Here is a 26,230-nt window from a genome sequence, read left to right on the forward strand (position 1 = left end):
CCAATTTGGTGGTTGGAACAACAAATTGGTGTAGTGCTGTTACCAACTGGTGAGGAGTGTGGCTCAGCATCGCCATGGTTTACTATATACACTAAGACTCACCGAAGAAAACAAACAAACTTAATCATAAACAAACAAAACAAACAAACAAACAAATTTTTTAAATATCTTCTCAATTACATTTGTTTGTCTAAGATACTGAAATATTACTTGATAACACTCATCTGTGTTCTTCTGTAGAATATCTACTAGATTAAACTGTACTTTTTTCTCTCTGAGGTATTGAATAAGATGCCTTCTTTCTTCCTTGCTCATATTTTTGATAGTGCAGCAAAACATGTTCTATTTTTTCTTCTTGGCTACAGTAGTCACATTTACCTGTATGATGTCTAGTTATTTTGAATAATGAGCTGTTTAGTCCAGTGTCCAAACCTAAGTATTGATATCATTGTTGTCTTGTCTCCTGTTCCTTCCTGCACACCTCATTTCTCCCACTTTACTTTGAAATCCGTAAAACCATCGTCCACTCTTCTCATTCTCCCATTGCCTTCAATTTCTGTTTAATAATTTGAAAGTATTTTATTCATGACGCACGATGAGTACGAAGAAGTAGCGGACCAGGTGCGAGCTTTTATTTTGAAAGGGCAAGAGACGGGAGGCTCCGGGCTGCAGCCACAGTCTGAACGGGCCTGTTGTTCATCTCCTCTAAGCGTAGTCGATATTTTATGTATTTTACATTACATTTTATTTAGAATCTGTCTTTGAGTTGCCTCAGCAAAATGCTGAGTGGTTTTAAGTTGGGCTTTTATTGTGAAGGGCAGAACGGATGAAGGGAGCGGATGCGCTGTAGTCTGTCTGACGGACATAAATAAAGTTCCGGACACGGCGGCGGGAGAAACCCGGTGAAAACAAAAGTTACTGCCCGCCTTTGGAACACCGCACCCCGGTTCAACTCACCGCGGGACGCCGACGTGCGTGGAACCAGTTCCCGCAGCTCGTGTTAGCACACGCCTAGCGTTAGCTAGTAGCAGGTTGGTTTAGCTAGGCTATGCTAGGCTATGCTACCTAGCTACCTACGCTACACACACACACAGTTCATGTTTGCAGTTGTAGCTTCTCTTGTTTGTCTGATGTTCAGAACTGAGATTAATGATGTTTGTTTTATTTAAGTTCTGTTGATTGTGATTTAATAATGCTAAAGTTGAATAAACTCTTATTACATATGTAAAGAGAAGATGTGTGTGTGATGTTATTGTGTTGTGATATCTGCTGGTCCGTGCTCGGAGTTCACACAATTATGATCTCAATATCATCAATATTCCTATTGGAAGTGAACACCCATTCCAACTGATTTCACAGGTGTGGTTAATAAGTCCTCGTATACAGATCGGTTCAGGTGGATGTAGCGGCAAAGGTACGATTGTCATGTTTTAATTCATCACATTAAAATGTTCCGTTTTTCATCATTTTATTTTGCTTTTTTATTTTAATTTGTTCTAAAGAAAGAACGAATCACACAAACAACAAATATACTAATTAATAAAACCCATTATGATGTAGCAATTCAGATGCAGCGGTTATAGATAGATTGAGATCGTTCAGATATGGTTATGTAAAAAAACATGAACCTTAAAAACCTTAGAAATGAAAGAAACTAATCAAGAGTAAAATTACAGTTATGTCAAACGTTTGTTGGGGGATTTACATTCAGGTTTCTACAACAAAAACGGTAACAAGGTTATTGATTTTTTTTTAGGTTTGTGATTTGTTCCAGTGAACCAGGAAAATTATGAATAACTAATAAATGATTGATAAATCCAGGTGGCAGTGAAACAGTATGTACAGTGTGATGTGGTGTTGGTGTGTTGGGAATGTTTGTCCACTTGAGGGCAGAGTTCACCTTCCTCTGACGACTTCCTGTGTTCCTGTTGATATCACGACACGTGTGTGTGTGTGTGTGTGTGTGTGTGTGTGTGTGTGTGTGTGTGTGTGTGTGTGTGTGTGTGTGTGTGTGTGTGTGTGTGTGTGTGTGTGTGTGTGTGTGTGTGTGTGTGTGTGTGTGTGTGTGTGTGTGTGTGTGTGTGTGTGTGTGTGTGTGTGTGTGTGTGTGGAACTTAACTGGGTTTTGAAAACTCACTTTTTCAAACTGAGTTTGTTGTTAGTTACTTTTGTTTATTCAATCTTTCTTTTTTTTACCACAACTTAGATTTTTCAGTTTTCTTGTTTTTATTTGTGGAGCTCTTTGTGACACCTTCTTTCAAAGCTGTGAAACAGATAAATACTTTATTATTAAGTATAAATATTATATTAATAACTGGATCTAGGAGTCGACTTCTCTCCACACTTCATCCAAACTCCAACAATATTCTCCAGATGCTAAATGACAGAAAAAAAATATTTTCCCCATCAAACTTGCCACATTATCATTTTCCCATTGATTAGTTACAACCTGACGTCACATGTTTAAACTTACGTGTCACATTAATGTTGTAAGTTTTAAGATCAAATTTGAGCCAAGGAGCCACTTCTACTACTATTATATAAGAAGAAGATGAAGACGTCATTACATTCATCTAAAAACCATAGTGTCACATCTTTATATTAAAAAGTTCATATCTATAACTGAATTCTCTCCATTCTCCACTGAAGAGCTTGACTCTGATCAATTAAACCTTCAGACAAAATGTTACGTTTGAGATGAAAGTTTCTTTAAAGTTTGTTATTCAGCGTTTTTTTTTTAAAATCTTCTCTCAGCTGTTTTCACTTCACTCCTGTTTTATTCATTCAGACTCAAAACGGTCTCATTGATTATTCAAAGGTTTTCTCTCTAAAATGTTCAAGTTGTCGCTCCGTTCTCTCACAGTCTCATCGGTGTCCGGGTTGTGAATATGTAGAGATCCACGTGAACAGTGAAGAAACGATGTGATGAAGTCAGTCTGACAGTCGGACGATCCGCGCGTCGCTGTGAGGAGTTCCCTCAGTGGCCGGACAACAGAGTCGGGAGGACACTGAGTCCGGACACCCATGGAGAGCCCGAACCGGCACCAGGAGCACCGGGACCTGCACCGGGACCTGCACCGGGTGGTCACCGCGGGAGCGGACAGCAGCCCCGGGCCCGGTGGTGGAGGAGGCGGGCTCAGCCTCCGCGCGCTGACCGGCTGCGTCCTGTGCGTCCTGATCGTCTCCACGCTGCTGGGCAACACGCTGGTGTGCGCCGCCGTCATCAAGTTCCGCCACCTGCGCTCCAAAGTCACCAACTCGTTCGTCATCTCGCTGGCGGTGTCCGACCTGTTCGTGGCGGTGCTGGTGATGCCCTGGAGGGCGGTGTCCGAGGTCGCCGGCGTCTGGCTCTTCGGCCGCTTCTGCGACACCTGGGTCGCCTTCGACATCATGTGCTCCACGGCCTCCATCCTCAACCTGTGCGTCATCAGCATGGACCGCTACTGGGCCATCTCCAGCCCGTTCAAGTACGAGCGCCGGATGACGCGCAGGTTCGCCTTCCTGATGATCGGCGTCGCCTGGACTCTGTCCATCCTCATCTCCTTCATCCCGGTGCAGCTCAGCTGGCACCGCGCGGACAACTCGACGGCGGAGAACCCGGACGACTGCAACGCCAGCCTGAACCGGACCTACGCCATCTCCTCGTCCCTCATCAGCTTCTACATCCCCGTGGTGATCATGGTGGGGACGTACACGCGCATTTTCCGCATCGCGCAAACCCAAATCCGACGGATCTCCTCTCTGGAGCGGGCGGCGGGGCCCCGTGCGCAAAACCAGCGCGTCCACCGCGCGTCGGCGCACGACGAGAGCGCGCTCAAGACGTCGTTCAAGAGAGAAACCAAAGTGTTGAAGACTCTGTCCATCATCATGGGGGTGTTCGTCTTCTGCTGGCTGCCGTTCTTCGTCCTGAACTGCGTGGTGCCGTTCTGCGACCCGGACCGAGCCGGGGAGCCGCCGTGCGTCAGCGACACCACCTTCAGCATCTTCGTGTGGTTCGGCTGGGCCAACTCGTCCCTGAACCCCGTCATCTACGCCTTCAACGCGGACTTCCGCAAGGCCTTCTCCACCATCCTGGGCTGCCACCGGTACTGCGCCAGCTCCGCGGTGGAGGCGGTGGACTTCAGCAACGAGCTGGTGTCGTACCACCACGACACCACCATGCAGAAGGAGGGCGCCGCCGCCGCGCCGGGCCCCGGGGCGCAGAGGCTCGCGCCGCCGCCTCACACCGGAGGAGACCCGCAGCAGAACTTCGACAACGTGTCCGCGATGTCGGACGAGTCCCGGACCCAGAGGAACCTGCTGCAGTGCGAGTGCGAGGCGGAGATCTGTCTGGACATGACGCCCTTCGACTCTTACGGGCTCCCGGGTCAGATCCAGGACCTGTGAGCCGCTCTGTGCCTCTGGGCTGTCATCAGGGGTCTCCGCCCCCCTCACGCAGGGGCTGGGGTGGGTGACCTTTGACCTCCTGCTGTTGGGTACAGATGCCAAAGTAGTTTTTTCCTGGTTGGACTTCAGTCACTCAAAGCAGAGGCTGTATGGAATGTGGATAATTGTTTTATTCCCTGTGGTCTCATGTCGGGGCCTCTCTCGGGGTCTGGGCCTTCAGGTTGGGAACCACAGATCGCACTCCTCCATGTTATTCACAGAGACAAGACGGACACTTATGAGGGTTATTGTAAAAATCTCTGTCACAAATAAATACGAGTGACAGAAACGATAGAAAGAGCGACGCTCTCTGTGTCTGCAGAACTTGAGTCAGAATCTTCATGTTAAGTTTCCTTTAGCGTCACAGTGAATCAGTGACAGTTGTCAGTTCGTCACTGGATTCACTGTAAACACCAGCTGATCATAGTTAATTCAGCATAATAACTAACACAATGTAAACAACGATAGAAACAGACAAACAGGAGGTCGTGAGGTCGAGCTGTGTGGGGTTTGTCCAGAGCATCTATGAAAAAAACCTTTTAAGTCATTGACTATAAGTGGAGATGTTTTTTTTACAGTATGATGATAATCATGATGATGATAAGATCATACAATGTTACAACATTCTGTTGTGAGATCAAATAATCTATATAATGGTTTTACAACAGTTCTCTGACTAAGTGACGCCGCGGTCGAGCCGTTTGATGTGAGTGTCCATCTTCACCGAAGTGGCCTTTGATATGTTAAAGATGGCCGCCACAACAAGGAAGGACAATTAAAAACAATGACATCGCTTCGTCCAGTGTGTAATTGGTCCTTCAGGCGGTTTGTGATTGAAAACCAGACGAGTGGTCGAGTGTTGTGGCGTCCGTTCAGGTCGGACGGGGGGCGGGGCTCAGCGAACAGGGCTGGGTTAGTCTTATTTTGTTCCCCTGGTTTCTGTTTCTCCAGCTGTTGCTAGGAAACTGTGCGGTCATGTTGGACTTTAATAGCAATACAAACTATCGGAGCAGTTTTCAGACCAACTGTCCCGGTGTCGTTGCTTTGTGTCTCTCTTTGTTGTTGTTGCCGGTTGTTAAACAATTTTGATATACAGGTTTTGATATGAAAAAACAACAGAGAGCTTTGGTGCCCCCTAGTGGTTCCACGCAAATTCTAAGACATTTAACGTGAAAAGGCTTAACGTCACTTATTTTGCCAAAGCAGTGATGAATAATCACCAAATTTCTCTCAGATATGCTTCGTCATTAACACTTACACCTGTGAAGAAAGCAGACCTGAAATCCTATAATTATGGACGTTATCTTACATTAAGTCACGTAAAGCCTTTTCCTTCTATTGTTAAAACGCTTAATGGAAGATAACTTCCATAATTGTAGGATTTTTGGTTTGATTTTTTCACAGGTGTAAGTGTTTATGACGAAACATATCTGAGAATAATTTGGTGATTATTGATCGCTGCTTTAGCTCATTTAGTGATGTTAAGCCTTTTTCACGTTAAGCGTTTTAACGTCTGTCAGAGGTTCACTCGGTTTTTCTAACTCTCCTTCACCTGCTTTTCTTCTTTTTCTCTGAGGTTGAGTTGTTTCTATCAGTCCGGCTGTTCAATCTGAGGAAAGATACCAGAAGAATTGATTTCTTTTCCCTGTTTCTCAGTCTCTTCCCCTTTTTGTTTTGCCAATATACTTCTGATTATGGTTATTGCTTGGTCCAGAGAGAAATAAAGATGTTTCTTTTCATTCACATGTTCCACTCTCCAGTGGAGCATCTTGTTCCTTAGAGAGGATGTAATGTGGTTACTATGGGCGACGCAGTTTCCTTTGTGCCGAGAAATCAAGTTTTATGGTGAAAACGGTGTCCAACGCGGTGATATCAAGACTTACACGAAGATAAGGATGATGTCGTGTTCCTATCAACATCACAGATCTGTCTCCATCTTACAGAGCAGCCGAGTGTGAAAACATGAAAATGTCTTTTTAAATCAATGGAACGTGGCGCCTGGTCTTGGTCCTCAGTGTGGAGACATTTATTCAGACAATCACTTAAAACTGGTGGTTTCTCCTGCAGTGTCGCTCTGAAGTGACTCCACAGCGAATCAAAGAGACCAGACACAATCGCAGCCTTCTTCTGCGGCTGCACATCAAAGTGGAGTGTTTGCTACCAACAGCTCTCAGGGCCACTTGTCTGTGTTGCTCGCCGATGACCTTTGACCTTGAGTGGCGGCAGCAGCGATGCTTCTGTATGTGGAACAAAAGCTTCAAACGGCGAGGCAGCAGGGAACTCACCGCGGCTCTACAGTCAGTCATGACGCACCATGTCCACTTTTCCTTTTGCATTTTAAGGTAAAATGTCTCGAACACGTTTGTATTTTGAACCTTACCATTAAAATGTATTGTGTCAACACTAGAAGTCAATTTCTAAATCCTTTTACACTCAGCAAAGGTGGATAATGAGAAGTTGACAGATCTTTGGAGTAATGCAGTTTTAAATCTATAATTCACATCTTCCAACCAAGTGTCAACCCACCATGATGTCGTCCATTCGTTTGTCAGCTGCTAGCATTAGCACGGAGAGTTTAGCATTTTGACCAGCACCATGTTTGGAACCGAACGTCGGAGTTACTGATGTTATAAATAATGTGAGAAGTAAAGACATTTTCTCATAGAATAGAGAAAACCAGTGGAGTCGCCCACTGCTGGTCTTTACAGAGAATACAGGCACTTCCCAGACCCAGTGACTACGTACAGTTTTATAAATTGTCTGATTCCACCACAAGAATCCATGTGATGTCTGACTGGAGTCAACTTCTCATTCTGCTCTGGTGTAAACGGCACCAGTTTCTTGATTTGGTCCAAATATTTTGACGTAGGAGCTTCGACCCCCTCAAACTATAGATACCACCAGAACCTTCAGCCGCACATCGTTCCCTTCAGCATTAACCAGGTGGAGAAAAGATCTGGAGGTAAAAGGCAAATGAGGACAACAAGATTTGGAGACAAAAAGTTCTCATGTTCAGACTTTTATTAAATCACATGTTGAAGTGGTTCTACAAGGATCCGTCACCAGGGTTTCCCTGAAAGACAAGAGGATCAGTGTTAGTCACGATGAAACTGTTGAGTCAAGTGTTTCAGACTGGAGTTGGACTTTTACCTCAGACCGTCTTTCCTCCTTTGGGCCCAGTCATCGGTGGGAGTTTGCTGGGAGCGTCATAGGGGAAGACGGGTGGTTGAGGATACCATGGGGAGTATTTCATGTGGGACAGGATCTCTCTCGCTTGCAGGAAGCCGTTTCTGGACTGGATGATGTAGGAGGAAGGAGGCAGCGGGGACGTCTCGCCCTGAGGAGCCTCCACAGTCCTGTCAAAGAAGCTGAAGTCCGGGAAATCAGGAGACGCCAGCCTTTCCCTCAGGTCGTACATGGAGGAGGAAGGTCTCCCCTCGGGCTGCTCCTCTGGAGCAGAGCCTGCAGTTGAGGGGTTTCCATAAGGAGCAGAGGCAACACGGCTGTATCGTTCAAACGCGTGAGCAATGGTTGAAGGGTCGGAGACGCCAAGAGGGACAAACTGAGACGCCTCAGACTTGGGACTGGAGGCTTCCCTAGTTGAGGCCATGTTGTTGTGTTCACTGCTGCCAGAACTAGGCTGAGGCGGAACAAATAAGCTCGGAGTCTCCTCCCAGGAGACCAGAGGAACGCCGACGTAGCCTGGACTCTGGACTGGGACTTCAGGAGCACTGGAGGGTTCTTCAGAGCTGGAACCATAAGACATGATGAAGCCGTATGGTTCATAACCAGGGGAGTAGGCGACAGGAGCTGCCTCGCTGGACGGAGAGCTGGACTGTTGGGAGGCTGCTTCAAGCTGCTGGTCTCCAGCAAACGACTCCTGCAGCAGGGATGCCAGAGGAGGACGTGAGGCTCCAGGACCGCCACTGGAGCTCCAGGTAGCTGCGTAGGGATATCTGTAGCCTGACAAGAGACACCAGGAGTCAGGAACATGACATGAAGAGCAGGTCAAGATTAAAACTGCTTTCTAGTTCTAAAGAACTAATGAAGTTTAGCCTTTTACCAACTGAGGAACTGAAAGATCTTTGTTCTTACTGAACCTTATGAAAGTCATGAAACCTCTCATGCATCTTGTTCTGTTGACGTTGTTCAGGCTAAAAGGGTTGAAGAGTCTATCAGTCTTTACCTTCTTTAGCAGGAAAACCAGCAGCACTGCTGATCAACAGCAGACATGTCCAAGAAACCCTGAACACAGAGTCAGAGTCACTTCAGCCCTCACTCACAAACTCAGCTCACATTTAAAGGAATCACTAACTGACCTGAGCGAGAGTCCAGACTCCATGTTGGTTTGTCGTTCAGCTGCGAAAGTTTGTCCTCAACAGCAGAATGAAGGTCAGCGACCGAAGCTTTGTTCTGTGACGGAGCTGTTTGCTCTTATACTCTGCTCTGATTCTACTCATTCACCACACCTGGAGGAGGGGGAGGAGCCTGCCTCAGGTGTGGAGAATCAGAGCAGAGAATAAGAGCAGAGCAGCTCCGTCACAGAACAAAGCTTCAGTCGTTGACCTTCATTCTGCTGTTGAGGACAAACTTTAGCAGCTGAACGACAAACCAACATGGAGTCTGGACTCTCGCTCAGGTCAGTTAGTGATTCCTTTAAATGTGAGCTGAGTTTGTGAGTGAGGGCTGAAGTGACTCTGACTCTGTGTTCAGGGTTTCTTGGACATGTCTGCTGTTGATCAGCAGTGCTGTTGGTTTTCCTGCTAAAGAAGGTAAAGACTGATAGACTCTTCAACCCTTTTAGCCTGAACAACGTCACAGAACAAAACAGCTAAACTTCATTAGTTCTTTAGAACGAGAAAGCAGTTTTAATCTTGACCTGCTCTTCATGTCATGTTCCTGACTCCTGGTGTCTCTTGTCAGGCTACAGATATCCCTACGCAGCTACCTGGAGCTCCAGTGGCGGTCCTGGAGCCTCACGTCCTCCTCTGGCATCCCTGCTGCAGGAGTCGTTTGCTGGAGACCAGCAGCTTGAAGCAGCCTCCCAACAGTCCAGCTCTCCGTCCAGCGAGGCAGCTCCTGTCGCCTACTCCCCTGGTTATGAACCATACGGCTTCATCATGTCTTATGGTTCCAGCTCTGAAGAACCCTCCAGTGCTCCTGAAGTCCCAGTCCAGAGTCCAGGCTACGTCGGCGTTCCTCTGGTCTCCTGGGAGGAGACTCCGAGCTTATTTGTTCCGCCTCAGCCTAGTTCTGGCAGCAGTGAACACAACAACATGGCCTCAACTAGGGAAGCCTCCAGTCCCAAGTCTGAGGCGTCTCAGTTTGTCCCTCTTGGCGTCTCCGACCCTTCATCCATTGCTCACGCGTTTGAACGATACAGCCGTGTTGCCTCTGCTCCTTATGGAAACCCCTCAACTGCAGGCTCTGCTCCAGAGGAGCAGCCCGAGGGGAGACCTTCCTCCTCCATGTACGACCTGAGGGAAAGGCTGGCGTCTCCTTATTTCCCGGACTTCAGCTTCTTCGACAGGACTGTGGAGGCTCCTCAGGGCGAGACGTCCCCGCTGCCTCCTTCCTCCTACATCATCCAGTCCAGAAACGGCTTCCTGCAAGCGAGAGAGGTCCTGTCCCACATGAAATACTCCCCATGGTATCCTCAACCACTCGTCTTCCCCTATGACGCTCCCAGCAAACTCCCACCGATGACTGGGCCCAAAGGAGGAAAGACGGTCTGAGGTAAAAGTCCAACTCCAGTCTGAAACACTTGACTCAACAGTTTCATCGTGACTAACACTGATCCTCTTGTCTTTCAGGGAAACCCTGGTGACGGATCCTTGTAGAACCACTTCAACATGTGATTTAATAAAAGTCTGAACATGAGAACTTTTTGTCTCCGAATTCTTGTTGTCCTCATTTGCCTTTTACCTCCAGATCTTTTCTCCACCTGGTTAATGCTGAAGGGAACGATGTGCGGCTGAAGGTTCTGGTGGTATCTATAGTTTGAGGGGGTCGAAGCTCCTACGTCAAAATATTTGGACCAAATCAAGAAACTGGTGCCGTTTACACCAGAGCAGAATGAGAATGAGAAGTTGATATTGAGGTTTGGGATGAAAATGTGTCAGTCAGGCTGGTCATATCCAATTACACCACTTCCGGATCAGATGGTTTATTTCTAACCTTAATGGATGAAAATCTTATTTTAAATGTCTTGACAGACGTGGATCAGCCAAGGAAGGACACTTATTGTTCAGATCTTTAATAACTGCTCACCTAGTGTTTTTTCCTTTGATCAAACTGAATGATTCACAATCTTTAAAGCAGCCGACGGGGCGCTGGTTTTAAGGCCCCAGGGGAGTCTGACTTGTTCATCACACTTCAGATACTGTGCACTTGACTTAAACTGCATTTATTTATTGTGGGTAGAATTTCACTGTAACACTTAGCTGATGTGGTGTCAAATCAGTTTAAGGTATTTCCTAAGAGTTTAGTTTCTTACAGCAGACGAGCACTAGAGGATCTGTTGACGTGTGCTCAAATAATCTGTCATTCTGACTGACAGGTCGGACGAGACGTCAGTCCGACACTGAGGATCAGACGCCTCACAGGGACAGTTGGTGCAGTTCTGCTCAGATGGTTTTGAACATCTGCCTTCTCCACATCTGTCAGAAGACCGAGCGTTAGTTGTCGTGGTAGTATTAATTGTAGTACTGTATTAGTAGTTGTACCTCCTTCTCCTGTACAGACTGAAACTCATCTCCTGCGACGTTGATCAGGATCGTTCCACGGGTTCAAACCACACACACACACACACGCACACAATTAAACAAAATATTACTTCAGAAATCAGTAGCTATAGGAAGACATGAGGACTTGTGTAGTGTGTTAAGTCTGAGGTCCGCTGATGAGCCTCAACACTCCTGTGATGATCTTGTGTCCGTAGGTGTTGATGCCAATCTCCTTGAGCTCGCAGTGACAAACTCCTCAGCACGTCCAGAGTGATCTGCACACACTTCAACACACACAAACACACGTCATCTGTTCACGGGAAGTGTCTAACAAATTTATGACAATATTAAGCAAAAGTGAGAAGAACAGAAGGAAGTTGATCAAAAGAAGAGGTGGAGGGCGATGATGGTAGTTGAATCTCTTCAGTCTGTTTTAATCAACTGGTCTGACTGGACGAGATCATCATCATCACCCTCCTCTTCTCTGAGTGTGTCCACTTCTGTCTCTTCAATCAGCAGCTCATCAGTCAGACGACTGTGTGTGTGTGTGTGTGTGTGTGTGTGTGTGTTGTCACCCCATAGGAGGCAGCATTGTTCAGAGGAATTGATCCTCCTTTATCCTGATAGTTGACCTCAGCACTGCACTGCAGCAGGTACACACACACACACACACACACACACACACACACACACACACAGTCCATGTGGACGGACACACAAGATCATCAGGTCATCGACCTCGCAGATCAGCTGATGTAGTAGATGATCTGACCACTAGATGGTGCAGATTCTTCTGAGCAGAGGAACATTTATCAGCGGCTGCTTGTTGGTGGAGTTTTCTGTTTTGTTTGACAGATTCTGCCTTGTTTAACCTCAGACACACACACACAACTTCATGTTTCGACTAAAGACCTTGAAGCTTCCAAAGATTCACTTTTTGTCATTGTGTTTAAAACGAAGATTCATTCTGTTTGAAGGAAAGAATATTTTACTCTGAACATATTGAGGCTTGGGTTAGGATGGAAGAGATGGAACAAGCTGATGCTGTGATACATTTTAAAACCTAATAAAGTATATTTACATGCACATACAACCAGTGATCTTAGGTGAAAATGTACAGAAGTGTGATCAAAGCTTTTAACAAATGGAGCAGATGTAAAATGAAGCCAGTGCTGATCCATCAATGTTCTGGGAGAAGCTCTGATCACATGGCTTCGCTCCCTCTGCTCGCCCTCATGGATTTCAGCTCCTGTTGGCTCGTCGACTGAGTTCCTGACGAGGACGCTGTGTTCTCCTCAGCAGCGGCGTCCGGTACACAGCGGAGGGCGCGGGGCAGCGAGCTGCAGAGCGCCTTCCTGAACATGGAGCTGGAGAAGACGTAGACGATTGGGTCCAGGGCCGAGTTCAGGAAGTTCAGTCCCAGGGACACGATGGTGAGCTGGGTGAAGGTGTAGAAGGCGGCGCAGTCCCACGGGCGGTACGATCGGACCGCCCAAACCCCGATGGTCGTCACCGTGGTGGGCAGGAAGCACACCATGAACACCACGACGATGGCCACACACACTCGCATCGCCTTGCGCACCTTGTCGGGTTTACCCATCTGCCGCTCCTTCAGGAAGCTGGAGATCCGGATGGAGCAGAAGAGCAGCATGGCCATGGGGATGATGAACTCCAGCACCGTCAGGATGCGGTGCATGCCGACCAGGATGATGATGGCGCGGGACGCCTCTTTGTAGGAAGTGAAGAAGAAGCACTGGGTTCTGTTGCCGCTGCCCTTGATGTGGCTGTAGGCCAGCATGGGAACCCGAGGACTCATCACCAGCAGCCAGACGAACACCGACACCAACGCAGCCTGTCGCTTGGTCAAGCGGTTGAACCAGTTGTGGGGGTGGACCACCTGGAACCAGAAGACACGGATCAGGATTCATATTGATTAGATCGTTTCTACATGGATGAAATGATCATTTTCAGAGTCTAAGGGTCCGTCCCATTCCCCCCCACTTGGCCCTTCCCCTCCGTCTTTGCACGTTCCCATGTAGGATAGGGTGTCACATTTCTGTTGAAGATCAAGGGAAGGTGGTTATCTATCGCTTGGAACCTCTTCAAACGTAGGGTGGTCAGATGCTGACTTCAGGTGGAGTGGAACAACAGAGCGGTCGGACCAAGGGAGGGGAAATGGGACGAACCCTAAGTGAGAGCGAACATTATAACCTTCGCCAAGGAGGCGATGTTTTCACCCGTCTGTCAGTCTGTCAGAAGGATTACGCAACAACTGCAGAACAGAATTCCAGTAGACTTGGTGAGAGGATGGAACATGGACCAAGACAGATTGAACTTTGGGAAAATCCGGACAAACATTCAGGAATGTTTTAATCTTTTTCTTGAACATTGTGAAAAGGACAGGTTTTTTTACATGTTCACCACGGCGGAGGTTTGAGCTCTACTGATATAAATATAGTTCCTCACCTTGAAGTAGCGGTAAATTGCCACCACGGTCATGAGAGCGATGCTGGCTGAGCGGTTGGAAAACATCAGGAACAGGTTGATCCGGCACAAGCCGTCTCCAAACACCCAATGGCCCCTGAGCAAGGCGTCGATCCTCAGAGGCAGACTCACGAGAGCGAGGAAGTCCGCGATGACCAGGTTGAAGAGGAACAGCGTGTTTGGGTTCCAGCTCTTCAGTTTGAAGCAGAAGATCCACAGGGCGACTACGTTACCCAGCAGCCCCAGTATGACGTCGATGGTGAGGACGGGCGGCAGGATCACACCCTCCAGCTGGATACCGACGGGTGGGCAGCCGCCGCCTCCACCACCAGGGGCTGGGGTGCTGAAGTTTACATTTAGCTCTGACAACATCTTCGCTTCCATCTAACAAAATAGATTCGTCTGTTTGATGGAAATTATTTTTATGTTCTACTTTTAGTCACAGGTGTGGAGTAAAGAATGAGGAAGGAAGGAAAAACGCTGAATGACCACACCAAGGAAAGTTTCAAGATTCAGGAAATGTGATGCTTCCTCCTTTCTTCTTCCTTTTTTCTGCAGAATGAAATCTGTGTAAAAGAAGAGACACAAAGGAGTTCCCCTTCATCACTGGTCGGATAATAAGGTAGAAAAAACACACGCGACACCATAGTGAAAGAATCACAGCAATATCTGATCACAATGACATTCATAAATACATGATGAAATGGGTCAATTAAGTTTAAATACAAGTTATTTAATGTAATGAAGTGCAAAGATACTCTACATTTCTAATTAATGACATTCACTTCATTAAAAAATTACTGAATGACAAACATGTTTCACAAATAAACTTGAATACAATTGAAACAATTAACTAAACACATTAAAATTGTATTTTAGACAGAATATTATCTCAGCAAACCAACTAAACCAATGCATCGGACATCAGGGTTTTATAAAGTAGGTGAAAACTTTATATGCTTGAAATTTTCATCATGTTCTTTGAGATGAAGCAGATTAAACGGTTTCCTATTGAAGAAATAATTAATAAAACCAATCATCTGATTTAAAATATATCAATAATAGAAGCCACTTCTCATGTTCTTCAGTAAATCAGAGTAATGTTCAGGACTCACCAGTCAGACGTCCTATACTGTTGGAGGAAGGAATGGAGAGATGTTCCTGTATTTATATCCTGTCCAGAAGGATGTTACCACACGGCAGTAACGTGTGAGATCATACATATTGTATTGTATATACATACATTGTAAAGTGGAGCACACTGAAATAAACAGCAACATTTCGCCACATTTACCAACAAACAACGTATGAAGAAGTGTGAATTCTTTTAAGTCACTTTTGACCAGATATACAGCAATATTTGTTAACTTATGAAATAGATTATTCTTGTAAAAGAAAGCTCAGCTTGTAAAATAAAAGCTTGATGAAGCACTGGAGCGCTTCATCAAGCTTTTATTTTGGTACTTCAGCTGACTGCCAGTGTGAATTTGCATATTAGCTAAATATTTAGATTTAACATTTAGATTTAAAATTTAGATTATATGTTTAAAAGAAAAGTACATTTCATAAGTTAACAAATATTGTGGTAAATCTGGTAAAAAGTGACTTAAAAGAATTCACAGCACTTCTTCATACGTTGTTTGTTGGTAAATGTAGCTCTTTGTTTCAGTCTGCTCCACTTTACAATCAACTTTTATAAACAACAGAAGAAATAATGAGACTTGAATAACAAGAACATTTTATTCTGTTGACTTTTTGGTTACATTGCTAATGCTAAAGCTACAGCTTCCATCCCTCTTCTTCTTCTTCTTTTTCTTCTTCATCCTATAGAGTTTATCTATAGCCTACTGAATATAGCTCAGCTTATAAAGACTAATATTAAGTGAAGATGTCACCAACACTGGCTGGAAATGGGAGTCATATGACAAAGGTGATTAATGTTCTGTTGTTGCATCTCATGAAAAGGAGTTTTCTGTTCCTCAGCTGTGCCTTAAATGGCTCTTAATAGAACTTTACATAATATTAACAATAGTATATGTTCATATTTGAGGGAACTTATCAAAGGGAAGAGTATAAAGAGAAAACTCTCTTTTCTCAACATAAAGCACACAAACTATAAGACTCAAACAATCTACATCAAATATGGAACACGAAAAAATGCTTATTTAACAAACCATAACTATTTTTAAGGGCAAAAGGTTTCGAGCAGGTTTTTTTTCTTGCCCAACATGGTCTTTGCCACAGGAAGTCACTGAGAGACGCATCACAACACGATGAACCAAATGATGTCGCCATGTGTTTTTTTTAGCTTGTGAGGTTCTGGGTCACAAACTGTGACTGGCCGCAGGATTAGGAAATCGGTTCCTCTCCGGGGGAAAAAAGCACAAATGATCAGGGAAGTTTTGAAACCACAGGATTAACATTGTTGCTGTTGTTTGTGACGAATCAGCATCGGTGCAGGTAGATTAAGACCCGTTCAAGAAGATTAAGGCCCGTCCAGGTAGATCAAGACTCGTCCAAATCTATTGAGACTCTTCCAAGTATATCAAGACAAGCCCAGGAAGATCATGACCTGTTCGGGAAGATCAAGACCTTTCCAAGTGGATTAAGACTCATCGAAGTAGATTAAGACTCATCCAAGTAGATTTAAGACTCATCCAAGTCAATTTAAGACTCATCCAAGTAGATTAAGACTCATCCAAGTAGATTAAGACTCATCCAAGTGGCTTGAGACTCATCCAAGTAGATTAAGACTCATCCAAGTAGATTAAGACTCATCCAAGTAGATTTAAGACTCATCCAATTGGCTTGAGACTCATCCAAGTAGATTTAAGACTCATCCAAGTAGATTAAGACTCATCCAAGTAGATTTAAGACTCATCCAAGTGGCTTGAGACTCATCCAAGTAGATTAAGACTCATCCAAGTAGATTAAGACTCATCCAAGTGGCTTGAGACTCATCCAAGTAGATTAAGACTCATCCAAGTAGATTAAGACTCATCCAAGTAGATTTAAGACTCATCCAAGTAGATTAAGACTCATCCAAGTAGATTTAAGACTCATCCAAGTGGCTTGAGACTCATCCAAGTAGATTAAGACTCATCCAAGTAGATTAAGACTCATCCAAGTGGCTTGAGACTCATCCAAGTAGATTAAGACTCATCCAAGTAGATTAAGACTCATCCAAGTGGCTTGAGACTCATCCAAGTAGATTAAGACTCATCCAAGTAGATTAAGACTCATCCAAGTGGCTTGAGACTCATCCAAGTAGATTAAGACTCATCCAAGTAGATTTAAGACTCATCCAAGTAGATTAAGACTCATCCAAGTGGCTTGAGACTCATCTAAGTAGATTAAGACTCATCCAAGTAGATTTAAGACTCATCCAAGTAGATTTAAGACTCATCCAAGTAGATTAAGACTCATCCAATCCAAAGATTGAGACATACGCAGGAAAATCAAGACCTGTCCAGGTAGATTGAGACATACCCAGGACGATCAAGACGCATCCAGGTAGATAATACTCACTCGCTTTCAGGAAAATCTTACAGCGAACTTTTCAAACTAATTTCTGGTCTCTCATCTCTTCCTCTTTTCCCTTCTGTTCTTTCCATCTGTCTTTTTTAATCCCACTCACATTTTTCCAGTGACGACTTATCCTCTGTTGTGAGCGCAGACAAATAAAAACGTGAACATTGAGTTTTAAAGCTTCAGTGTGTCGAGTTCACGTCGGAGGAAACTGTTTAAATCTCCTCAGTGATTTTAACTGTGAACGGAGACTCAGTCACGAAGTGTATGTTCATGTTAGTTGTGTGCCTGCATGTGCTTATGTTGTGTGTGTGTGTGTGTGTGTGTGTGTGTGTGTGTGACGGACGGGTATCAGCATGGATTAGTGAGTAAAGGTGAGGCGTGTCTCTAACTGTCGAGGCGGATTTTCATCCAGCTCGTCTCTCTCAGCGACCTCGGGTGAACCTGCTCCCCCGGCCTCCTCCTCCGGACCTCCCGCTGCTGCCCCATGGCGGCTGCTGTGTGATTGGTCGGTGGTTGTGTGTGTGTGTGATGCCGATCCTCCGTCAGCAGGCGGAGCAGAGGGACGGTCTGTCTCTTCTCTCCTGGTGAGTCTCTGTGTCTCAGACGCCTCAGAACTGAAGTCCTCGCGTGGTCTTCTGGGTGGAAGGTGTGCGTCACGTTGTAAAGGACAAGTCCAACATTTCTAACTCCCAGGTGAAGGTTTGTCTCCTACTTTTCCTCCTCCAGACTCCAGAAGCTTGATCACTTCATTCTGTCCACTGTTCGCTCGTGTGTCTCCAGCAGATGGACGAAGAAAAATTATTTATTTTACTATTTAAATAGTTTTAGAAATTTTGATTTTGGCGGGAGTTGGCGCGAAGTACGCATGTGCACTATAGTTGAAAATGTATAAAACTGAGTGAAAAACATTCGTGAGAGCGTTGAGATACTCCCGACGTCCACAGGTGACGACGTATCGGAGTACGATAAAAAAAAGAGTAAAAGGAGTCAGAGAAACAATGAACGTATCAGTTGGTTGAACTTTGATATGGACCTGTTAGCATTAGCGTTAGCTGCCTTCATCGGGAGCTCCAGTAACACAAGGTGAAAATGTGCTCCACGTTTGATTTGACCACAACCGTACATGTGAGATATTAATGTCATATTTCTATTTGAGCTAATGTAATGAGTAAAAAACCCACCGTGAAACACATTGGACTTTTAAGACTCTTAACCTGACAACAGTCTTATTGATATCACTAAAATTCTAACTTTTCAGAATCCAATGATTACATGATTTGTAATATTATTTATACTTTAAAACACTGAAAAGTGCAAACTAGACTTGAACGGGCTTCTGAATCAGTTCGATGGTGATTGACCCTTTTCTAAATCTGATGGCTTGATCCCTGATTGGTGCTGATCGTCCTGTGACTGGTGATAATCCGTCTGCGTCGCTCGTCTCTGTCACAACAGGAAACGTTTGCTGAAGTTCGTGTATTTGACACCGGAACATCGGAGGTCACGAACAGGAGGAGATGAAATAATCTCAGTAATATTCAGAAGCTAACTAACGACAGACGTTACGACTCGGGGGCTTTGGCCTCGTGGTTAGCGCGTCTGTCACCCGAGGCCGCTGGTTCGAGGCCCGACCAGTGCGGTCAGACAAACGGCCCCTTTAAAATGAATTGTGTTGAAGATAATGAGTCTTCTTCATGAAAGAAGCTAAAGTTAGCTTCTTTTCCAACGCATGTGTATGTGTTTGCCAGCTCGCAAAGATTGGTGAGTCGTCGTTCATCCTGATGTAAGGATTTTAATCTGGAGATCTTTATTGAACATATTAAACCATCCACAATTTGAATATTCATCACGTGTTTGTTGGGTGGCTGTGTGTTCAGGTGGATGATGTGATTATTGGACAATAAGCCTCTGCAGGCGGCTCAGCGTGACCTCCACTTCACCTTGGATTGTACTTGGCTGTACATTATGATCCCTTATGTAACTCAACATACAGGAGATATGGAACCTGAGCTTCTCTCACACACTGAGAGTCAAGTCATATCTTTCATAATCATGAGGACTTTTAAATTTGAGTTTGACACACAAAGAGTTACAAACTTACTTAATTTGTCCGACTGTCGACCAAAGTTTCCTCTGGATATTTGACGTGACGCCTTCGAAGGCCTCATTTCATATGAAGCTTTGTAGTCAAACATGCATGACAGCATGCAGACGGGAGGTCGCCACGATCGAACCACCGCATTCCGGTTTAGTGGACCTGCCGCTTTACCTCCTGAGCCACAGTCGCCCTCTTTGTTTGTGTTTGTCTGAACGAATTGATGAGAAAACGATTCATCACGGTCGATAAACTGAAGCCACGTGAAAAACATTGTTACATATAGACATTATCTGATGCGGTTTGACAAGAACAGGAAGTACATCTGAACATGTGGTCAAAACCCCTGCAGAACCGCTGGTAGGGGGTTAGGGGGTCAGCCAGGGGCGATTCTAGGATCAGAGCTTTAGGGGTGCTGAGTACAGCGTTCGATTGACAACCTAACATTAGCTACGTCTGCTACCTAACTCCCACCTCACAACATAAAGAGTGATCTGTGAGACTGGGGCTGTATTTTTGTTATTCAAATATTAAGTTTAAACCATATTGTGTATTATTTTGACCATGTTTAAGCTCGTCAAACACGAACTTGTGTAAAAAAAAGAAAGGGGTGCTTGAGCAAATACGACAGCCCAATGGTCCCGCGGCCCAATGGTCCCGCGGCCCTATGGTCCAACAGCACTATGGTCCCACTGCCCAATGGTCCAACAGCACTATGGTCCCACTGCCCAATGGTCCAACAGCACTATGGTCCCGCGGCCCAATGGTCCAACGGCCCTATGGTCCAACGGCACTATGGTCCAACGGCACTATGGTCCAACAGCACTATGGTCCCACTGCCCAATGGTCCCACTATGGTCAATTGGGAGAAATGGGAATAAAATCTGATACAAATTTATGAAAAAGGAAATGTGGGACCATAGGCACGCTCCTGCTGGTAGACCCCGTTCTGAACCTGGCCCTGACTTGGAACTTTGTGCTTTGCCACCGTAACTTAACACATACTTGGTTACATTTATTATGTCGTTCATTTCAAAAAGATATCATCATTTTCACAGGGTTTTGTAGCTTTAAGTTTGTGTTGCTGTTGTTGTTCTTCTTGTCTTGAAAGTTTTCTCCTGTTTCTGCCTCTGGTTTTGTTTTTCACTGTCACTTTCACTCGAATCACATTTTGCTTACGGCTCAAAAAAAACCTTGTGTGACGTTGGTCAGTCGGTGACGAGAGCTGCTGTGTCCACACACACACACACACACACACACACACACACACACACACACACACACACACACACTGTAATTATTGCTTTGTAATGTTTCCTGTAACTGTCAGAAATCACAGTTTGTGTCTGTCGGCGTGTCCGAACGTCACTGTGTCATTTAAGAGCCGCTGGATTTCATTGGCTGTGATGTGACTCGGAGGAGGGAGGGGGGAGGAGACGATGTCAAAATCAAAATCCTGTGATGATTTGATTATTTTGTGCAGCCGAGCTGAGGAGAGAGAGAGCGAGAGAGAGTGAGAGAGTGAGAGAGAGAGAGAGAGAGAGAGAGAGAGAGAGAGAGAGAGAGAGACAGAGAGAGTGAGAGACAGAGAGAGAGAGAGAGAGAGAGAGAGAGAGAGAGAGAGAGAGAGAGAGACAGAGAGAGTGAGAGACAGAGAGAGAGAGAGAGAGAGAGTGAGAGAGAGAGAGAGAGTGAGAGAGAGAGAGAGAGAGAGAGAGACAGAGAGAGAGAGAGAGAGAGAGACAGAGAGAGAGAGAGAGAGAGTGTGAGAGAGAGAGAGAGAGAGAGAGAGAGAGTGAGAGAGAGAGAGAGAGAGAGAGATGTGGGTATGATTTTGAATCTGTCTTGTTTTCACTCGTCACCAGGACGATCATGGGCCCACATGGCGTCAACCGAGCCGTTCAGAGGCTCGAGTTCTGCGACTGCAAGAAGGGACTTGGTGAGTGACCTCTCTGACCTCTGACCTGTGACCTCTGACACACAGATCACTTCTTTCTTCTCCTCGTCTGTTTGTTCTCAGGAGTGAAGGTCATCGGAGGTCACCGGGAGCTGACGGGAGAAGAGTTCGGCATCTACGTGAAGCGAGTGATCGCCGGAGGGTTGGCAGCTCAGGACGGTCGGTCGCTGTTTGGTGTTTAGTCTTAGAAAATACAGTTGTTATTATTATTATTATTATACTTCACCCATCTCTCATCCTGTCTCTCTGTCTGCCTGTCTGTCTTTCTGTCTCTCTCTCTGTCTGTCTGTCTGTCTGTCTGTCTTTCTGTCTCTCTCTCTGTCTGTCTGTCCTTCTGCCTGTCTGTCTGTCTGTCCCTCTGTCTGTCTCTCTGCCTGTCTGTCTGTCTGTCTGTCTCTCTCTCTGTCTGTCGGTCTGTCTGTCTGTCTCTCTGCCTGTCTGTCTCTCTGTCTCTCTGTCTGTCTGCCTGTCTGCCTGTCTGCCTGTCTGCCTGTCTGTCTGCTGCAGGTCGGTTAAGGTCAGGTGACCTGATTCTGGACGTCAACAACATCAGTCTGATGGCGGTGACCAATGAGAGGCGAGTGTGTCCTCAGTGTTGTTGTGATTCTTGATTCAGCGTGTGACAGTGAACGACGTGTGTCGGAGGTCACAGCTGTTGATGATGTCGTCTCTGTGCTGCTCCCTGATAGGGCGGTGGACATCCTGAGGACGGCCTCGCTCTCCAATCACATGTCGCTGCTGATCGCCAGGGACGACGAATCCAGGTAAAGAAACATGAGAACAATCACCTGACGCTGGTTATCTTTTGGTTTCCATGGATACAGGTTTAGTGGAAACCCTCCAGGATGTTATGATGAGACTGTGACAGAGCGGAACCTGTTTGTTAATCGTCACATAGAAGCCTGACGTCCTGACAACATGTACAACGACCAGAACATCTTCATTCTGGAGAACGACTTCATGCAACAACAAAAAAATTGTAACCTGGAGCTCTGATTGGCCCGTGGACATGAAGCATGAGTCGGTGGTTTGTTGTGTCACCAACAGGAAGTAAACTGACCTGACACTGCTGCGTCCACACAACAGAGTTTCAGCTGATCCCAGGTCAGAACAAACTGCAGCTTCACTAGAGACGACGAGTTTTTCTTTATATACAGTCACTGATCACTGATCGTCTTTATATACAGTCACTGATCACTGATCATCTTTATATACAGTCACTAATCACTGATCGTCTTTATATACAGTCACTGATCGTCTTTATATACAGTCACTGATCACTGATAGTCTTTATATACAGTCAGTGATCGTCTTTATATACAGTCACTGATCGTCTTTATATACAGTCACTGATCGTCTTTATATACAGTCACTGATCACTGATAGTCTTTATATACAGTCAGTGATCGTCTTTATATACAGTCACTGATCGTCTTTATATACAGTCACTGATCGTCTTTATATACAGTCAGTGATCGTCTTTATATACAGTCACTGATCGTCTTTATATACAGTCAGTGATCGTCTTTATATACAGTCAGTGATCGTCTTTATATACAGTCAATGATCGTCTTTATATACAGTCACTGATCGTCTTTATATACAGTCACTGATCACTGATCGTCTTTATATACAGTCACTGATCGTCTTTATATACAGTCACTGATCGTCTTTATATACAGTCAGTGATCGTCTTTATATACAGTCAGTGATCGTCTTTATATACAGTCACTGATCGTCTTTATATACAGTCAGTGATCGTCTTTATATACAGTCACTGATCGTCTTTATATACAGTCAGTGATCGTCTTTATATACAGTCAGTGATCGTCTTTATATACAGTCAGTGATCGTCTTTATATACAGTCACTGATCGTCTTTATATACAGTCACTGATCACTGATCGTCTTTATATACAGTTGATATTGATTATGATCTTGATATTTATTGATATTTATTGATATTGAGTTGATCTCAGAGTTGAACAGTAGCAGAAGAGATTTCATTTCGTCTGATTAAAAAACAAACAGCTTAGAGGTTTAGAGGAAGTGACCTCATTGTTGTGACTGCAGAGAAAAGGTCTGTCTTATTACAAGTGTGTGTGTGTGTGTGTGTGTGTGTGTGTGTGTGTGTGTGTGTGTGTGTGTGTGTGTGTGTGAGTGTGTGTGTGTGTGTGTGTGTGTGTGTGTGTGTGTGTGTGTGTGTGTCTGTGTGTGTGTGTGTGTGTGAGAGTGTGTGTGTGTGTGTGTGTGTCGCGGACAGTGATGTGGTCTTGGGGGCGGGGTCATGGTGATGTGGTCTTGGGGGCGGGGTCATGGTGATGTGGTCTTGGGGGCGGGGTCATGGTGATGTGGTCCTGGGGGCGGGGTCATGTCCTCAGGTTCAGAGGACAACATCAATCTGAGCTTATTGACGGAGTCTGTTTTGATTATGAAGATTAGTCGGAGGCAGATTCTCTGGAGGATTATGTCTTTTTTTTTTTAAAGCTGTTGTTCAGACGAGAGAAGTCTGAAGCGAAGGTCAGATTATTGATGATCGCTGCTCAGGAGGGTTTTTATTTCATCAACACAGGAAGTGATCATCATATTTATTGATGACTGGTCTGTTCGATAACGGTTTCGTCTCCGGGACAAAAAGAAAATGTTCCGGTTCATTTCCCCAGACGTCAAACAAACAGGTCGTCTGTTCCCACAGGAGCGTTTCCTCACGGCGACCACCAGTGGCGCCCGGACCTCTGTCGTCACGTTCATGATGCATCAGCAGTTTAACTACCACAACGTTAAATACACCACAGATATGAGCAATTTATTCATCATGTATTGGTAGCAAAGATAACAACTGATATGAACGAGAACAATATTGATATTAATATGCTGTAATAATATGTCTAAAATGAATATTCTTGTGGATTGTTGCTGTTTGTCCTCAATCATCATCATAAATGAATGATTCGACTGCTGCGGTTCGAAGGTCAGACAGGTGAGCAGTGTCTGCGACCTCTGACCTCTGGATCAGCTGATCCTCTTAACAGACATTAACAGTGGATCCCAGATGGAGCTCAGTTCCCTCTGTGTCCAGGTGAGGGAGACAAACACCCACAGATCTGCCTGTCGTCCGCAGAAAGTCCACCTCAGGGAAAGATAGAATAATGATAATAATAATAATTTATACATCACAGCAGGTCCTGCTCTCACCGTAACAAGACACATGTAGCGACAGTAGAACTAAGATGAGACTCGTACCTTCAGTTCTCATGTTGTTAGGATCCAGGTTGAAGAATTAAAGAAAAGGAAATAAAGACTAAATAAACATAATATTTTCAGTTGTCTCTTGTGTGTGTGTGTGTGTGTGTGTGTGTGTGTGTGTCAGGAGGGAGTTTGCTGAGCTGATGGAGAAGTACGGCTCCAATAACGTCACCGCTTCAGGAAGAATCTCTCCCACTTTACTGTCCACAGGTAAATGTGATGACATCATACGTCACTTCACAAACATGTTTTGAATTTGCAAATGATTTTCAACGTTCCAACACAAATATTTTTTAGGCCAGTTTTATTCTCTCAGCTCGTCTGACTCTGTCTTTTCATCGTCCTTTTTCATGCCACAGTAATAAATCCATATAATTATGAATCCAACTCCTCTCCTCTCCTCTCCTCTCTCTCCCTCTCTCTTCTTCTTCTTCTCTTGTGTCTGCTCAGGGAAGCTGACCGACGCCTCCTCTTCCTCCTCCTCCAGATCGGAGAGTCCTCAGCTCCTCAGTCCTAAAGAGGGCGTCGCCGGCCACGTGCCCCCATGCCCCGCCTCCTCCCCCTACACCGCGCACGCCTTCAGGTGAGAATCAGGCGGCAGATTTTCTTCATGGTTGTCGTGGCGATGGCTGACAAGTCTGAGATAAAGTCATACGTCGGCTGTCGAGTCCGTCAGTAAACTCAGGAGTAGAAATAGTTTTTAAATTTACATTAAACTCTAAATAAGATAATAATAAGAATAAGAACTTTAAATTTCATTAAATATTCCAGTAAATAATCCATTTCCTTATGTGTTTGTAATAATTTATGTCTATAATCTCAATTAAATCTACTTTACACACTGTTAATGTTAAAGCAGGATACAATTCTCATAAAAGGAATTAAGCAAACACAATTTACTATTAATTGTACAAAGTAAGTTCCCTCAATTTACGTTTGTACAATTTTGTTGTTTTGTTTTTAATTTTAAAAACAGAAACAGGACAAATAGAACAATTATTGGCCAAATGTGAGGTGATTAATTAAAGTCACAACTAATTCATTTTTTAAATGTATGTATATATATATATATTATAATTTCTTATAAAGAAATATTATCAAGGCTTTGAAATTATGAGTCAAACTCCAAACAATGTCTTTATATTTTTATTGTTGTTGAAATACTTGACACTCTCTTATATAAATCTTTATGTTAGTCTAGTTAATATTTATAATCTCTCTCTCTCTTCTTAGTGACAGTGTCATTCAGTTGATATGCGTTGCCAAGGGAACAGGCCTGGGGCTCATCGTGAAGGGCGGGGCCCACCGTGCCGAAGGACCAATGGTGTTCATTCAGGAAGTAGTGCCTGGAGGAGACTGTCAGAAGGTCGGGCTGGTCATCATGGTCCTAAAACCACTGATCTTAAAACCCAACTTAATTATAAGTATTCTGACTGTAGTTGGAACTTAAATAAACTTCCAGACTTTATAGAAAAACATCACAACAACACACAGGGATGTTACAAGTTCCATTTAGTAGCTGCTCATTTTTTGTTCTCAAATATTTATATTTTGCTCCCTCGCTTCCATATTAATGTAAATGAATAACTGCAGAGAAGCTACTAAATGAACCGTCTCTCCTGGTCGAACTTTAAGAGCTCAGAAGTATGGAAATGAGAGTATTGACAGCACCATGTGAACTGGGTAAACTCAAACATGTGATCAACACAACAGCTGCTAAATGGACCATTGTTTGGTCTGAAAGTTTAACTTGTGTTTAGGCCCCATG

The 26,230-nt window shown here is 44.7% G+C and overlaps 5 protein-coding genes across 16 annotated transcripts in view; 3 read left to right on the forward strand and 2 right to left on the reverse strand.

The window, feature by feature from the left end:
• Window positions 1-658: 658 nt before the first annotated feature.
• Window positions 659-26,230, forward strand: part of LOC118287680 (syntaxin-binding protein 4) — a 38,434-nt gene continuing 12,862 nt past the window's right edge. For 4 of the 10 annotated variants that reach the window (XR_007029841.1, XR_007029842.1, XM_047327705.1 and 1 more), the window contains exons 1-8: window positions 14,198-14,256; window positions 21,126-21,199; window positions 21,281-21,376; window positions 21,725-21,794; window positions 21,907-21,981; window positions 24,587-24,672; window positions 24,913-25,045; window positions 25,696-25,828. Coding sequence is in view for 8 of the 10 variants with exons in the window: in XM_047327705.1 (XP_047183661.1) it covers window positions 21,133-21,199; window positions 21,281-21,376; window positions 21,725-21,794; window positions 21,907-21,981; window positions 24,587-24,672; window positions 24,913-25,045; window positions 25,696-25,828 (660 nt within the window). In the remaining 2 variants the exon portion in view is untranslated. Of the gene's footprint in view, window positions 1,032-11,651; window positions 11,804-14,192; window positions 14,257-17,696; window positions 17,859-21,015; window positions 21,200-21,280; window positions 21,377-21,724; window positions 21,795-21,906; window positions 21,982-22,264; window positions 22,322-24,181; window positions 24,296-24,586; window positions 24,673-24,912; window positions 25,046-25,695; window positions 25,829-26,230 lie in introns of those variants that run through there. The other 6 variants (XM_047327703.1, XM_047327702.1, XM_047327704.1 and 3 more) reach the window with 6 other exon arrangements.
• LOC118287682 (D(5)-like dopamine receptor) lies at window positions 3,192-11,502 on the forward strand. 3 transcript variants are annotated; one of them, XR_007029843.1, is made up of 2 exons: window positions 3,192-4,446; window positions 11,366-11,502. XR_007029843.1 is itself a non-coding variant. In XM_047327709.1 (1 exon), the coding sequence occupies exon 1, from the start codon at window positions 3,310-3,312 to the stop codon at window positions 4,384-4,386; it is 1,077 nt and encodes a 358-aa protein (XP_047183665.1). In that variant the 5' UTR covers window positions 3,192-3,309; the 3' UTR covers window positions 4,387-6,831. The 3 variants fall into 3 exon arrangements, 1 of the variants encoding a protein (XP_047183665.1); XR_004785704.2 differs by having other exon boundaries at window positions 3,192-6,767; window positions 11,366-11,489; XM_047327709.1 differs by lacking the exon at window positions 11,366-11,502 and having other exon boundaries at window positions 3,192-6,831.
• LOC118287684 lies at window positions 7,429-8,850 on the reverse strand. Its single transcript, XM_035613123.2, has 4 exons — window positions 8,745-8,850; window positions 8,612-8,670; window positions 7,576-8,388; window positions 7,429-7,498 (listed from the first exon to the last, which is right to left on the reverse strand). The coding sequence occupies exons 1-3, from the start codon at window positions 8,765-8,767 to the stop codon at window positions 7,577-7,579; spliced, it is 894 nt and encodes a 297-aa protein (XP_035469016.2). The 5' UTR covers window positions 8,768-8,850; the 3' UTR covers window positions 7,429-7,498; window position 7,576.
• LOC118287685 lies at window positions 8,957-10,308 on the forward strand. Its single transcript, XM_035613124.2, has 4 exons — window positions 8,957-9,064; window positions 9,139-9,197; window positions 9,349-10,161; window positions 10,239-10,308. The coding sequence occupies exons 1-3, from the start codon at window positions 9,042-9,044 to the stop codon at window positions 10,158-10,160; spliced, it is 894 nt and encodes a 297-aa protein (XP_035469017.2). The 5' UTR covers window positions 8,957-9,041; the 3' UTR covers window position 10,161; window positions 10,239-10,308.
• On the reverse strand, window positions 12,190-14,018 carry LOC118287683 (hydroxycarboxylic acid receptor 2-like). Its single transcript, XM_035613122.2, has 2 exons — window positions 13,617-14,018; window positions 12,190-13,047 (listed from the first exon to the last, which is right to left on the reverse strand). Exons 1-2 carry the CDS (start codon window positions 14,016-14,018, stop codon window positions 12,355-12,357), a joined length of 1,095 nt encoding a protein of 364 aa, XP_035469015.1. The 3' UTR covers window positions 12,190-12,354.

Source organism: Scophthalmus maximus, chromosome 16, assembly GCF_022379125.1.
Source record: "Scophthalmus maximus strain ysfricsl-2021 chromosome 16, ASM2237912v1, whole genome shotgun sequence".
NCBI lineage: Eukaryota > Metazoa > Chordata > Actinopteri > Pleuronectiformes > Scophthalmidae > Scophthalmus > Scophthalmus maximus.